At 50.2% G+C, this 14,600-nt stretch overlaps 1 protein-coding gene across 1 annotated transcript; it reads right to left on the reverse strand.

Moving 5' to 3' along the window:
* Positions 1 to 1,453: 1,453 nt before the first annotated feature.
* Positions 1,454 to 8,013, reverse strand: OTOP3 (otopetrin 3). Its single transcript, XM_059485930.1, has 8 exons — positions 7,852 to 8,013; positions 7,589 to 7,722; positions 6,791 to 7,200; positions 5,596 to 5,732; positions 4,787 to 4,845; positions 4,103 to 4,221; positions 2,348 to 3,288; positions 1,454 to 1,624 (listed from the first exon to the last, which is right to left on the reverse strand). The coding sequence occupies exons 3-8, from the start codon at positions 7,173 to 7,175 to the stop codon at positions 1,454 to 1,456; spliced, it is 1,812 nt and encodes a 603-aa protein (XP_059341913.1). The 5' UTR covers positions 7,176 to 7,200; positions 7,589 to 7,722; positions 7,852 to 8,013.
* Between the last annotated feature and the right edge of the window lie 6,587 nt (positions 8,014 to 14,600).

Consider the following 14,600-nt stretch of genomic DNA (forward strand, 5'->3'; position numbering starts at 1 on the left):
ATGGTTTGCCCACAAAGTGCCATCTCTCCTTGTCCCCAGGCTGTCAATCACTACAAAGAAGGTTTGAGGTCAGACATTAGCATGTATGTCCTGTGGATCCCATGGTACAAACACTGACATGAGAATAATAATTAACTTTATTGGAGCCTAATTTATCCAGCTGTTATTTCTCATGACATATTTCTGTTGACATGGGCCCAAATACAAACACTTATTGGGCAAAGTTCATGCTCATGCAATCAGTCTCACTTAGAGTTTCACAGAAAGTAAAACTGCCTCAATGCTGAATCCTCACTGTTACTGTCTTGGGAGAGTTTGCTTTACTAGCAAATCCCAAAAATCCCCCATAAATAGGCTCTAATCCTAAACCCACACTGATCATGGGATTCATTTACAAAGGAACAGAAGCAATAATGAGAATGCCTTTTGTGCCATGCTTGGGTAAGGGTCATGACAGATTTCAATTGAGAATCCCAGAATGGTTTGGGTTGGAAGGGACTATAAAGCTCATGTGCCATGGGCAGGAATTCCTTCCTCAAGGCCAGGTTGCTCAGAGCCCCACACAACCTCTGAATGTAAGAACAATTTAAGTGAGTTGACCTTGAGCAGACCCAGAGACTTCACAAGACACACATGGAAACTCAATCTCTTTATTTTAGTTCATCAGCTCTGGATTTGGACCCATAGTCACAAGCCCCTTGCTCTCGCACATGCTTTCAAAGCAAGCATTGCTATGGAACACATCCCAGGCACCTCTGCAGCTGCCTTCCTTTGTGCATGGTGACCTCAAGAAAGGTTTGTGGGTGTGCAAGGCAGCAGCAAGGGCCAACGTGTTGGGATGGGGAAAGATTCACAGTGGATGTGGCAGTGGCTTGCTCTTGAACTAGCCCTCGTACAAGGATGGGACCTTGGCTAGTCCACACCAGTGATAACATCATCCGTGGTGTGTAAAGATCACCCACAGTGCTTCCCTAGTGATTCCCACCTGAGGCTCTGGGAGTGCCTGTAGGAAGAAGTGTTTATTCTCAGTAAGGCAAGGTCATGTAATAGCTTTTATTTTTTGATTGCTTTTGATTTTCTGAATTGGTGTAGGCCAGTCTTCATTGCTTTTGCTGAAGGCTGCCCTTGCATTCTTTTATCTGGGTGATCTCAATAGGAGTTGGTAAAGTCCCATTTGCTGCCAAACAGCATCCACTGGCAGACTGCTGACTGCATGTGTGATTCCTGAGAGCAGTGAGAGTTTGTTTATGGGCTTTGAGTGTATTCTCTATGGTGGAAAAGGGCAACATTAAAGAACCTCTTCTGAAAGTCACTGTGATGTTGTACAAGAAGTCCAAGCAGAAACTGGAGGGAAAACGTCTTAGAAGCTTCCATGTGCATATCTACTGCTTACTGCATCTTTGTTCAGCATCACTGATTCTCCCCAGCCCCTGGGCTGGGGGTCCAGCTTGGCTCAGGCTGTCACGTAGACCTCCAGGAGCCCCCCGATGGAGTGCATGCGGTAAAACACAGCCAAGGGGAGACCGAAGTTCACGATCACAAACCAGGTGGAGTAGCCATAAAATGACCTTTCCATTCCATTCTCGAAGAGGGGGTGAGACCCAAATGTGGGCATGATCCACAGCTGGAGAGATGTGAGGGAAAGAGACACAAGTCAGAGGATGACAAACTGTCCCCTACTTGCACCCTAATCTCAGCACTGGCTCAAGAGTTGTAAGAATATTTTAGGAGTATCACAGTAGTCACCTTGCCAGCGAGGAGAAGGAAAATCCCACAGTTATGCTGTTGACTCCTTGCTCTAATTCAAATCCTGTTGAATCCCTGGAAACCTAAAGACAGCCCCATTCTGCCCCAGCCTGCTTCTCTTTCTACGGGGTTTCATTGTTTCCCTGGGCAATGGGTTTTCACTGGATTAAGGCTGCAGTGTTGATTCAAGATCCCAGACCACAGTGTACTTTATTGTGTGAGTTTCAAGCCTGGACACTCATGTTTACAGAGACTTAATGCTGGTACCTGACATTTTCTTTCATGTTTCTCATGAAACACCCTTAATAAGCCTAGTGGGGGTTTTCTCAGAGGCTAAAATCTTGGCTAGTAAGGACTTAGTAGCTGTCTCCTCCCATGAAACACAGTAATACTTGACTCTAAGGGTAAAAGAGAGACTTTCCAATTATGAGGGTGGGGTATTATCAGCAAAACCAGTCTTGGCTTTCCTCACCAGTACTTGAGACTTGGTGGGCAAAGGTTTTTTGTTTGGAATACAGAGAAAGACAAAGAGGTCACGTCTGTGTCACAGGTCACCGTGGCTCAGCCGGAGCTGTGACAGAGCAGAGAGCACAATACTTACTATGATGTTGCTCAGAACTAAGAAGAACGAGATCTCCCTCAATACTCTTCTCTTCCAGGTCAGGCGAGAGTAGGTATGGATGTAGGACAGGGAAACTTTCCGGATCTCCTGTCCCAGCTCCAGCATGCTCATTCGTCTCTGGCGGCAGGCTTCACAATTCTGCACTTCTTTACTGTCTTCCTCCTTTTCCTCCTTGGCAGGAGGTGTCTGGCTGTGCTCCTGTACGCTGTCCTGCGCGCTCTCCTCTTCCCCAGGCAGCTCTGCAGCCACCGTGTGCTGCTCGCAGCGTCTGGCATGCTTGGCCTCATCTGCTGCTACAACGTGCCGCCGGTGGAGCCCATCGATGACAAAAACATTTTGGGTGATGTTCTGAATGATAATGAGGACAGAGTAGGCCAGGGCAAGCCTGTTCAGCAGGTCTCTGCGGTTGCTGGCCATCAGGGCCACAATGGAGAAGTAGGACATGCCGATTTGGCCAAGGGCTGCGCCCATCAGCAGGACCGCGTCCAGGCTGCGGGTTGGGTTTTGCACCGTGTCCAGCTCCTTTTTTTCCAAGGCATGGATGAGTGTCCCAACCACGGCACACACACTCATCAGGGGCAGGAGCACAATGTAGTAGGTAAAATAGATCACAAGGACCTGGCGGCTGGGGTCCAAGGTGGCGGCCTGGATCTGGTACATCATGAAAACACAAGCCCCGATGATTACAGCACTGGTGCCCAGCACTGGCCCAAAGAGCACTCCCTTGAGCTTGAATTTGGGCCTCTTTTCCAGGTTGTGGTGGTGGCTGATGGTTCTTCCCACATTCTTCCATATGACGTAGAGCATGGAGGAGCAGACCAGGCTGTACTCGGTGTTGAAGGGGTAGAGCAGGATGTAGCCCTCCTGGAAGACTCTGCAGATGGTCGTGTTTGGGCATATGCACAAGGCAGTCTCATTGCCTGGAGCTTGAGAAGAGGAAGGTGACAATTAAAGGAGGGATGACCTGGATGTCACGGCTGTCTTTGGGAGTTTCTTGAGTACAGGCACAACATGTGTGTCTGTGCCTCAGAAACAGGGATCACAAGGAAGTTATTTGGCTACTGCTCAGTCCTAAAGTATATGAGGATTCAGAATAACACAGCTTAGCTAATGTCTTTTCCTATCTATGGTCAACACCACAGGTGCTGGATGAGAGACTCCTCTTCCTTCACAACAAAGCCTTCTCTATTTCTCCCCCTGGAATATTAGATTCCCCTTTACTCCTCTATATCTTCACAAAGAAGACCACAGCAATTACATGAGCCTCTTCTAGTCTGGCAACCCTGTGCTTGCAGTTAGTAGGAAAAAGTGAGCAAAAATGCTAATTCATGGTGGGATTTTCCTTTCCTAGACTTCAGTTTTAGGGCTTCACAGCAGATCCCCTACCTCCAGGTGAAGATCTTCTCCCCTTTCAGCCCATTTCCTCAAGACAACCTCCAATAATAGGGAAGTTGCAGCATTTGGGGGAACTGGAGATATCTGAATCACTGAGACCCAGAGGGTCTCCAGAGAAGTGCACCAGCACCAAGCCTGACAGAGTTCAGAAGTGTTGGACAATGCTCTGGGGCACACAGTGGACTACTTGGGAATGGTCTTGTACAGGGCCAAGAACTGGGCTTGCTGATCTTTGCGGGTCCCTTCCAACTCAGTATATTCTGTGATTCTGTGAAATGTTTTCCTAGAAGTCACCTGTGTCAGCCTAACACCAATGGGGATGTGAAGAAGGAGCCTTGCCTATGAATCGCTGCTCCACCTCGCGCAGCTGAGACTCCATCTCCATGTGCAGGGAGTCGTTGGTCACCGACAGGAGCCATTCCAGAAGGTTGGTGGCTATAGCGACCATCAGCCCACACCTGGGAGGAGACACAGGACTTGTACAATGTTTGGAGACGGTTCACAGCCAGCGTGTCCTTCCCCTCTCGCTGGCCCACGCACAGATTTGAGCACAGATTTGTGCCCGCTGTACCTGAGGCCCGTGGGGTGTGGCTTTGCATAAACACACCTGAGCATATTCCCACTTGCCATTTACAAAGGAGCAGGGCAGGTAGTGCCTGGTGAAACTGGCCTCAGCTGGGACATCTCCCAGTAACAGGAATGGGGAGACCCCCCCCCCCCCCCCATCCTCCAGTCTGTGAGCTGGTGCCTGAGACAGGCAGCAGGAAGATGTTTGGGAGGAAGGAAGAAGCTTTGCAGCATTCCAAGGCACAAAGGAAAACTGAAGGGAGCTGGTGAGCTCAGTTCAGTGGAGGGAGGATGGGTCCGAACCACGCATAGCTTGGTTCCTGTGTGACCCAAAATATAAGGTCTGTATAGGATCAGATGCACACATTTCTAGCAGGAATCATAATGGACATCACAGGCATAAAGGAAAAGTTTTTTTAGAGCAGTAGAAGGCATTTTTTTGTCCTTGTTTTTTACCTGGTGAAGTTGTGCTGGACTTGAATGCAGTCCTTAGAGTGATGCCACAGAAAGTAAATCTGCAAGTGGAGAACAATAGCACTGTGAGCAGGGTGAAATTGGCAGCTGGCTGCACACATGGTGGAAAGAAACAGGTAGAAAAGAAGGTACAGGTCCAAGCAGGAGCAAAGCTGCCTCGGTGTGAGGGTGCAGGAACATGTGTGCACCTGCACCCCAGTGCTGAGGCAGGTGCTGGCATCCTTGGGTAAGGGCAGCATTTATGTGTGACTGCACTGAATGCACATCCCGGAGCTCTGTGTTCCTCTGTCCTGTTCATGTGGGTATTTGCTGCTGAGGTGGGAATTAGTTTACTTTTCAAATATGGCTTTGGGTCTGTAAAGAAGGGTGGTGTTGAATAACAAGGTGAAAATGGTGTGAGATATCTTTGTGTGGAAAGGATTTTGTTGGGTGGATGGATTGGCAAGTACAAAGAGGAGCTGAGGCACAGACTGGTGCAAAGACATCTCTGGCAAAATGTGAAATTTCCTCTCTTCGTACTTTGTTTCAAAGCAAATTCCTCTGGATCCTATGGTATGTCAGGTATTTCTAGGGTAATTTTTGAATCTTTCTCCCCTGTCTCTCTAGGTGGCACACAGGGAGTGCAGGTAGCATTTGAAGTGGTGTGTGATGCTGTAATGCTTTCAGTGCTCAGGAGAATGCCCCATGTTCGTTCACCTTCCCACATCTCCCAGCCACCCCCCAGCCCTGGAGCTCCCAGGAAAGGGACAGAGAGAACAGACAAGAGAGAACAGAAGGGTAATGTGCAGTACCTGGGTGCCAATAAAAAGGATTGCAATGACAGGGAACAAAATTTCCACATTGGATTTGCAGCGGACAAGGATTGTGCTGTAGCCAATCTCAAACACATTCAGGAGGATGCTGCAACTGCCAAACAGCAGCACTGACCCTGCACAAAGAGCAAAGGACCAGTAAATAAACCCAGATATGTCTGTTGAGCATCTGAGCTTGTCTGGGGATAGGGGGCCTTGTGCTTCTTGGATTTGTGTGGAGCTGGCAGTCTTTCTCCTGGAATTCTTATGATTTGAGGAGAGGAGGACAAAGGAGAGCCTTTGTCCTGAACCTGAACCTGACTGCGTGCTTTGGCTGGTTAAAGGTGTTAGGAAACTGCAAGGTATTTTCTTGTGCTTGGATGAAGGTGGGGATGGGGGTTTGGGGCTTTTCTGTACAACCTGAAATGGCAGGGGTAAGTTAATGGAGGGTCATGCTTTCTGCCTTGTGGAGGAAACCACAAGTCTGCTAAGGCTTGTAGCAGTCCCATCTGCAGTAGTCGGAACCCTTTGATTGTTTCTCCCTTTTGCCTTGGACATGCCTCTGCAGCTTTAGGTACACAAGTACCTTGCAGCTTCCTTCAATTGATTCTCCATGCTTAGTTAACAAGACAGTGCCTAATTAAAAACTCCACGATAGACCAGAGGCAGGGCTGCTGCGGGAAGGGTAATTTCTCAAAGTGGGGCAAATACTGAAGGGAAAATCTCCCAGGAAAGCCTGGGTGTCACTGGCATGTGACTCAATGGGTAAGAATCCTTCCCTGGCAACAAGGCTGCGGTGATGTTAAATGAGGATGATGGTGACATAGGGCCACTGGTGCTCTTGGATAAACACACTTCTCAAAGTGCTCCTGCCTAAAACCTTTCCTATGGTTTTTCCCACGGTGCTCAGTTGCTGTCCTGGAAAGGGTTATGCCTGGATTTCTCTTTGTGAAGGGACCAGAGAGCAAAGTTTGACTGGAGGCTGAAGGGAAGCCGAGTTTCAGGCTTTCCTGGCTGCTCTGCTTCCACTCTGTGGCACCCACTGTGCCCATCAGCCTGACAAGAACTGGGAAGTTCCCAATGCCCTAACTGCATATCCTACAGCTTCTAGCTCTTCTAGTAACAGGGGGAGAATTTCTTTGCCTTCCAAGCCTTGGAAGAAGGCATGAGAGGAAAAAAAAAAAGCACAACTCACCCCTAACCCAGATGGGTCCGGCGTGGGAGTCTCTGTAGAGCACGGCGTGTGGCTTCCGGCTGGTGCCCATCAGGTAGTAAATAACCCAGAACACGCACAAGACCTTGAGGACGGAGAGCAGAATCCAGACATCTGCCAGAGTGATGGCCACCCTGTTGAAGATCATGCTGCTGATGAAGGCGCTGCCCAGAAACACCACGTTCATGGCCAGCAGCCCTGAGAAGAGCTGCCCAGCCTTCTGAGCTTGCCGGTGGCTCTGCTCCACTGAGGAGCAGTGACGGTACAGCCAGAACTTCTCATAGTGGATCGTGGTGGTGTCTGCTGGGACTGATGCTGATCTGCTCTTGCAGTGATGGCAGGGCTTGGAGACTTTCTTGTCAGACATGGCTCATCTGCCTGGGGATCACCTGCTGCATTGAAAACAGGGAAGGTTTAAAGGGGGGATGTGCTGAGATGGGAGGCTGTATGCTCTGCTGTGAAGGCCACTTCACTGTGTGGTGACCTCCCTTCCTTGCTTGCAGCTTTTCCTTCCTTCTCCAGAAGCTGGATGAAGGGGAAAAGGAGATTGGTTTTTAGCCCAGGTTAAGCATTAAAACTTCCCAGTGGACAGAGTCATTGCAGGGCACTGGGGAAAGGCCCTTCTGCCAAAACCTGTTCAGAGACACGGGATTAAAGTGGGTGTCTGATACCTGTACCTGCCCCACAGTTCCAGGAGCTGCTGGGACCAGAGGTGCTCAAACCATTCCCACCCTCACCTTTCACAGCTTCTCCAGCCCTGGGTTCAGGTTTTCTCCTTACCCTTTGTTGTCGTAAGGATTAGCTGGAAATGAAGAGCAAGCTTAGACCTGCTTTGAAATTCAGAGCTGTTTGATTTTCAGTCGATGGGTCCAACCTCTTCCTTCTGTTTTTGGGCTCTGAGAGTTACAGGCTCCCTGAATGGTCACACAAATTGTGGTAGAGTTGGAGAGAATAAACAAAGGATCTGTAAAGCTTGGAATAAGCTGCTGGGAGAAGATCCAAACTCCCACCCAGGTGGGCTGAGACTGGGAAACAATCAGTACCTGTTTTTCTTTGCTTTTCCTCTTGTAGCTCAAGGCCGTGAGGGCACTGACACGGAGGAGCTGGAGGGATGGGCCCAGGCCGACAGTCAGAGCTGGGGAGCTTTTCCATCCATCTGCCAGTAAAATCTTGGTAGGGCTGTACTGCTCTTGAGAGGGAAATCTTGTTGACATAAAGCAATCAGGCAACGTCAGCCTCTCTATAGATTTGGTACATGGAAAGATGCTTTCATTCCAGAGTGTGGCTCTGGTTGTAGTGAAGTGTGGCGGTTCGAATTTATTTTATTGATTCCTTGTTGAGTGTTTTGTTCTGTTGTACCCCCCTGTTCTCCCCGAGTTGGTTTACCCCTGGGTTTTACCCTCCCTCACAGCTGTCCCTCACGCCATTCCCCGCCCTTGTTCCAGCTCTTTCCCTGCCTGGCAAGGCAACCCAGCCCCTTTTGTTCCCGAACCTTCCCTGCCACTCAAACCTGGGGCCAATCCATGTCTGAACACCCCTTTGGAATTCCCCTACTCCTGGAAGCCCCAGGTGCCCATGAGGCCCATCCTCTCCACCCTCCTGCCCCAAGTGGCCCCAGACACTGATGGAATCCCCTCAGTGCTCCCCTGAGGATTCCCTGTTAGTTAGCTGTTTGTATCCACCCCCTGACTTGTATCTGAGCAAAACTCCTTGCACAATAGAGCAAGGGGCTTTTTGTCCTGCTCTCTTCACCTGGAATAAATTGTTCCTTGTGGGACCTCGAGATGGAGAGCCTCCTCCTTTCTCCTCTGGGTTTTGTGGCTGGCAGCAGAGATTCAGCATTTCTTTATAAGTTGGTGAGTTTGGAGGGTTCATTAGGAGAGGATGAACCTCTCCATGGAAGGACAAGAATAATTTGTGTGTCCCAGAATGAGCCCCCAAGCCCTGAGTTCCTTGGCACATCTCTTGGTGGAGATTGATCCTAAACTCTTCCTCATTTTTCTCCAAAATTCTCCTAACTTGGTAGCAGAGGGGCAAACTCCCTCCTCTCTTCTAGGACCATAGTGCTCCAAAGGGAGCTCAGAAGCCATAACATCAGCAGGAAGCCCATTCAGGCACCCAAGTGCCCAGACAGGACTGCCCACAGAGGGACCCGAGCCCCTGACCCCCGTGCTGTGCTGTGCTGTGCTGTGGGGAGCAGCCCAGCCCAGCCCAGCCCAGCCCAGCCCTTACCTGCCCGAGGAGCCGGCCCAGCCGCGAGTGCAGCCGGTCTGAAGCCGGTGGCTGGAATGGCACCAGGATGCACGGGAGACTCTGACAGCCCAAGGTGCAGACAGGAGCCGTCAGGGCTGCTCCTCACTAAATGCAGCCTCTGCTCCGAGCCCATTGATTTATTTTCTTTCCACCTTGTTTACTTTGTGTCTATTATTGTCATTTCATTAATTACTCAGTGGGAAGCTCTCAGATCTGCCACAGGCAGCCAATGGGGAGCAGCTCCTTTATGCACCTGCTGTGTTGCCTCACACCAACAGCTCTGCCAACTGGTAAAACCACAACGGTGGTGACTAATTTGTGCCATGGCTCAGGCAGGTGTAGAGCTAATCTCCTGGCACAGGCTTGTGTTGGGAGTGCTTACCCACACTGCCTCAGCAAAAACGCATTTGAGTTCCCCACTCCCTTGTTTTTAGGTAGATCCTAAGATTTTTTTTCCCCTCACGTGTACAATTTCTTTTTGCTTTTATCCAGGGCACACATCTTACCCAAAAGGTAAAGCTCGCAGTCCACCCCTGCACTGGTGCAGGAATGACACCAGTTTGATGCCTTTTTGGCAGAAAGGTGCTGCTTTTGAGGGTGATAACTACAACCTACTAATGCTGATTTCAGAGTGAGACCCACAGTCTTGGGCAAGTGTGGTCAGGGATGCTTTAGGTCCAACCTGTGCTGTTCTTGATCCCTCTCTTTTTGCAGGACAAACTGATTCTCACTTGGGACTCTGTGGTGAGCTGATGTCCCAGTTTTTGTGGCTGGCAGGAGGGATTCAGCATTTCTGAGCTGGTGAATTTAGAAGGTCCATCAAGAGAGGATGGACCTCTCCTTGGCAGGAGAGGACTTAATTGTGTGTCCCAGGATGAACCCCCAAGCCCTGAGGTCCTTACAGCTGGCAAACACACGAGCTGGGAGTTCAGAGCCATGAAATAATTCCCAAGAAGCTGATTAGGGGTGGGAGTGGTTGGGGGAGCACAGGTTATCGTGTGTGGGGATGTGACGAAAGGGCTGGAAAACAAGGCTGAAAGGGCCCCATTTCTGCTGGGTGAGAACACCCGGTGTGTGCTGGTGCAGCCATTGTTTGATGTCTGCCTGCAAAAGGTCATGTTTAATGTCTGACCAAGCCCTTGCACTGCTGTGGTGGAGCCCAGGTGCTCCAGTCTGGGCAAGTGTTCATGAATACCATAGTTGGATTTGTTCTGCCTTCCCCCAAAGCATCAGCATCTCCAGCCTGTCTGGATGGCCTACTTGGATGTCCTTGCTTTCATGTTTTGAGATCCCCTGAGTGCAATTGAGCTCTTTCAGGGGCCTGGCTCTTTTCCAGAATCTGTTCCAGAGATCAGCAGGAAACTGGGATATCCCAAGAGCCATTTGGTGGCCTCTATTGGCCAAAGCCAACTATTTCTGTGCAAGTCATTAACAAATCTAATCTTTTTCAGTGCTATCATCCTAAATCGGGGTAACCATACAGAAGTAGGAAATGGAGGCCATGAGTCCGAATGTATCCTAAAGTCTGGCTGAAACTGGAGGTTTTTCCTTCAAAGATTGGTCTGAAATAAAATGCTGGTGCCTGCTGTGATTCAGTAGTTTTGTCAAGGGGACTGGGTATCTGTGTTGCAAAGATGAGGCATCCTTCCTAGCCTGACTTGCCCTATCTTGGCTTTGGAGCTGAAATTGAACCCAGAGGAGTTTTAAAGCTCTGGGAAATGGGTTAATCCTCCTTATTTGGTCCTTAATTTGAAGAAGAGCAGCTATTTTACTGGAATGTATTGACACAAGTTTAACTAAATCATTAAGTAAGCAAGCGTGCTGGGAAGGAGAAGGTGAGTCCAAGTCACTGGATCGATCACAGGAATCACTGCCCCGGAGAAGCTGCCTCTACTCACAGGCTGGGAGAAAGCTGGTAAACGTTTGGAGCAGTGTTTGCCCCCCTGCTATCAGCAGTGTGCTTATTAATGGTGCTATCTGTGCACTCAGCAGTGATAACAGCCAGGCCAGGCCCAGCAGGTCAGTAAACAGGGCCTGGGAGGAAGGAGCTCCGTGCCCAGGCACTGTGTTTGCCCAAAGGCCACCTGAGGAACGCGGGGCTCCTCACATCTCCCCGGCCGGCCCACGCCCTTCCTTTGGCACTGATAACCACGGCCGTGACGTCTCCTTGGGGCTGGGAGTGAGAGGCTTCTGGGGTCACTGCAAAGAGCAGCTCCATCCAGCGGGGGTGAGGGTGAGCTGTGCTGCACTGCCCAGCTCTGCCCCTCCATCCCCTCCATGGGTTCTGGGGGTATGGCCTGGCTCCCCTTGTGAGTGTGTCTCTATCTTTCCTGCCGCCTCTTGGTCCAGGTCTTTTTGACCTCCTGCCTGCACTGAGTTCCTCCTCACTGCTAAGGACCACTGGGAAATGCCTCCTCTGCCACCGCCTCCTGACTTGGCTCTCAGCACACTGCTGGAGCCAATCCTGCTCACAGGCACCTAGTGCTGCAATCCCATCCCTCATCTCCAGCCTTGTGACCTTCTCAATCCATCCACTTTCCATCTACTGCACTGACAGATAATAATTAACTCGGATTCCTCCCGTCTTGGACACACCTCAGAGCAAACCACCTAGATAAACAGTGTTTTGTTTTGGTTTTTTTTCCCCTAATAAAACAAATCTCGCCCTCAAATAACAGATGATTAAGAAGCAGAGGAGAGGATGCAAAACCCAGGTGGGGTGGGATGATGCCTCAGGCCTGATCCTGGCCATGGCCTTCCCTGATCTTTTCTGAGCAATGATTTCTGATCTCCTGCTCTTCCTCTCTTCCCTCTCTTGCTACTCGCCCTTGCTGGCTCTGGCAAGGGTCCCTCAGGCCAGGGTCTGAATTGAGACCTTTTTGACTCTCACATGGTGTCTCAGGTCTTGGGACTGGAGCAGCTGAGCTCAAGCAGTGCTGAGCTCTAAACCCTGCCAACCCCTGGGGAGTAATTTTTATTTGTGGGGTTTGGGTTTCCACCAAATCTCTGCAGCACAGCAGGTGCTCAAATCCCTGGGAGGCCAAAGTGGATTTTATACCAAAGTGGGCGAATCTGGAAGCCCCTGTGAGGACCTAGTGCACCCCATGGCAGTCCATTGCTTTCCTGTAGCTCTTCACTTGCAGTGACTGCCATTTAAACAGTCACCTTGAGGCGTCTCTGTCCTGGCTCCCCATGCCTTGATGGGAATGGAATCCCTGCTCCCTAAGGATGCTCTGGCAGGAGCAGTTAGCAAAATGCTGCTGGTGGCCTTGGGGCCCAGCCTCGTGCTCTGCTCTGACAGGCTCTCTGCTCAGCCAGCTCCTGTGCCTCGGTTTCCCTCCTTGCAGGCAGGAAGATGGAGCTACCAGCAGTGCTTTTCTGCAGGGATCTGACATGAGGATGTGTGTACAAAGGGCCAAGCATGATCCCTTCCATAACTTGCGTACTGTGTTTGTGGTGTCCTCCCCTTCCACCAAACCCTCCCTCAAGAAGATGCATCCTGCTCTTTGAGTGGGCTGTGGGGAGCTGTGTCCCAGCTCTGACGGGAAACGGGCACTGATGCAGCAGCCAGCAGCAGTGTCACCTGCTGTGTCACCTGCCAGAGAGCAGCTCCAAGGAAAGGCATGGATTTGTGCACTTAGGATGTGGCAGTGCCTGCTCCAGGGCTGTGCCTGGGTTTGGGTGACACACCTGGGAGACTGAATGTGCCAAGGAATCGCCCAGAACATTTGGATGATTCTCCATCAGCCCTGGAGCACACCCCTTTGCACAGTAACTGACTGTGAGCTGATACCTCCTGGTATCCTTGAGCACACAAGAGGGTTTACAGCAGAGTTTTCTTAGGGTTTAGATTTTTAGGCCTCTTCTTTTTTTTCTTCTTTGCATTTGTGCTCACTTTCCCTCTGGCTATATATATACCCCCCTATATTTATATACCCCTTTTTTTGGTATATAGCTGGGGTTCACTAGCTCTTTCCCAATCTACTGCTTTTCCCAAGGTACATGTTTGTGGCTGGAGGGCAGAAGAAGAATTCAGCCCTTGGTTGGAAGCCCCTGTCATCCCTGTGCTTGCAGCCTGGAGACACCTCAGGTTAGCCAGGGATCCTTCTGGAGCCTCTACCATCCCCAGAGTGTTTTGGTTTATCCCAACAGGACTGTGGTTGAATGTTGTGGTTCCAGCTGACCCACCACCCTGGAGAAGTTGATTTGGGATTACTGCCTCTATCAGAGCTGCTTGAGTTGTTGGGGGATTCTCCTCACATCCATCCTGAATCTATTTGGCCCCAGAAGTGCCCCTACAGCAGCTGCCCAGAAGAAAAGAGCAGTTCAAAGTGTGCCCTGCTTGACCCAGGGCACCCATTCCTGGGAACCTGGGAGCAGGACCCAGCAAGAGCACGTAGGAGGAATCTTGGTGTGCCCCCTTGGAACAGACTGGGTGATTAAAAGTGTTTTCTGCCCCTGTGTGTGCTCAGCAGCTTGGGCTCAAACAATGTGTGGAGCCGTAAGAAGGACTGACGTCTGCACTGTTTGCGTCTCTTCTCTGATTTAATTTCAACTGCAGGAGCCACAGAATAATGAGGCTTTTGTTTTAGGAAAGGTAAGGTTTCTAGAGGAAGATTTTATCTTTACCAGATCAACAGTAAAAATAGAACCAGGCCTTTGGAGGGTCAGTTGGGCTTGGGAAGACTCCCAGACTGGTGAGGGAAAGGAGTGACCCAAGTGGAGATGCTGGATCAGCGCAGCCCTCTGAGGGCAGGGGAGGTTGGGCTTTCCCCCATGTCCTACCCAGTTCAGAGGAAGGCTGCTGGCAGACAGGAACACTGGTGTCACACCAGCCAGAGGCACTGGTCCTTGCTGGTTTGGTGATCTGGACTTGGAGGGGAAGGTGGCTGGAAACACGTCAGCCTGGTCTGTAGGATGGAAAATTGCATCACTCCATTTCAAGTCCCGTGACTTCCATTTATTATTTTTTCTTTGGTGGATGTGCAAACGTCCATGGGAAAAGGCTTGATGGTTTCTGCCACCTCTGCAGTGTTTTTTATTGGAACGATAAACCCTGATGGAACAATAAAGCCTTTATTAGAATGGTTAAACCCTAATTTCTCAGGATGCAAACAGAGCTCAGCTGTGCCAGTTTGACATGCACCCTCCTGTCCTGGCAGAGGGGGCTTTCTGAGGCTCTGCCTGGATGCTGGGTACAGCAGAGAGGCCTATTTCTACTCCTACAGCCCAGGACTCGTGCTCTGAAAGCCCCCTCAATCATTCAGTGGTTCGTGGAGAGCTGCAGGCACCCAGAAACCTGAGCCAGGGCCACAGGGTCTGGGTGCAGGGCTGTACTCTAAGCCTCAAAGCACACACAGGCTTGAGGATCCAGCACCAGCAATCCCTTCAAGGTGCTGGAGATCAAACTGGCCACAGCATTGCATTGATTTCTGCATCATAGGGTCCCTTCAGGAGTTCAGTTACGGTGAAAATCAATAAATAACTTTGCATACAAAAATGTTCACATATTTTTTTAAAAAATCATTATGTATTTAAA

Source organism: Ammospiza nelsoni, chromosome 19, assembly GCF_027579445.1.
Source record: "Ammospiza nelsoni isolate bAmmNel1 chromosome 19, bAmmNel1.pri, whole genome shotgun sequence".
Classification (NCBI taxonomy): domain Eukaryota; kingdom Metazoa; phylum Chordata; class Aves; order Passeriformes; family Passerellidae; genus Ammospiza; species Ammospiza nelsoni.

What these genes read in the sequence shown, in the direction of transcription:
- OTOP3 (XM_059485930.1), bottom strand. Translation starts at nt 7,175, where the DNA reads ATGTCTGACAAGAAAGTCTCCAAGCCCTGCCATCACTGCAAGAGCAGA. An exon ending in GTCCAGCACAACTTCACCAG is followed by an intron (nt 4,222 to 4,786) that starts GTAAAAAACAAG and finishes GTCTCCTCCCAG; the next exon opens with GTGTGGGCTGATGGTCGCTA. An exon ending in TAGTTCTGAGCAACATCATA is followed by an intron (nt 1,625 to 2,347) that starts GTAAGTATTGTG and finishes ACATCTCTCCAG; the next exon opens with CTGTGGATCATGCCCACATT.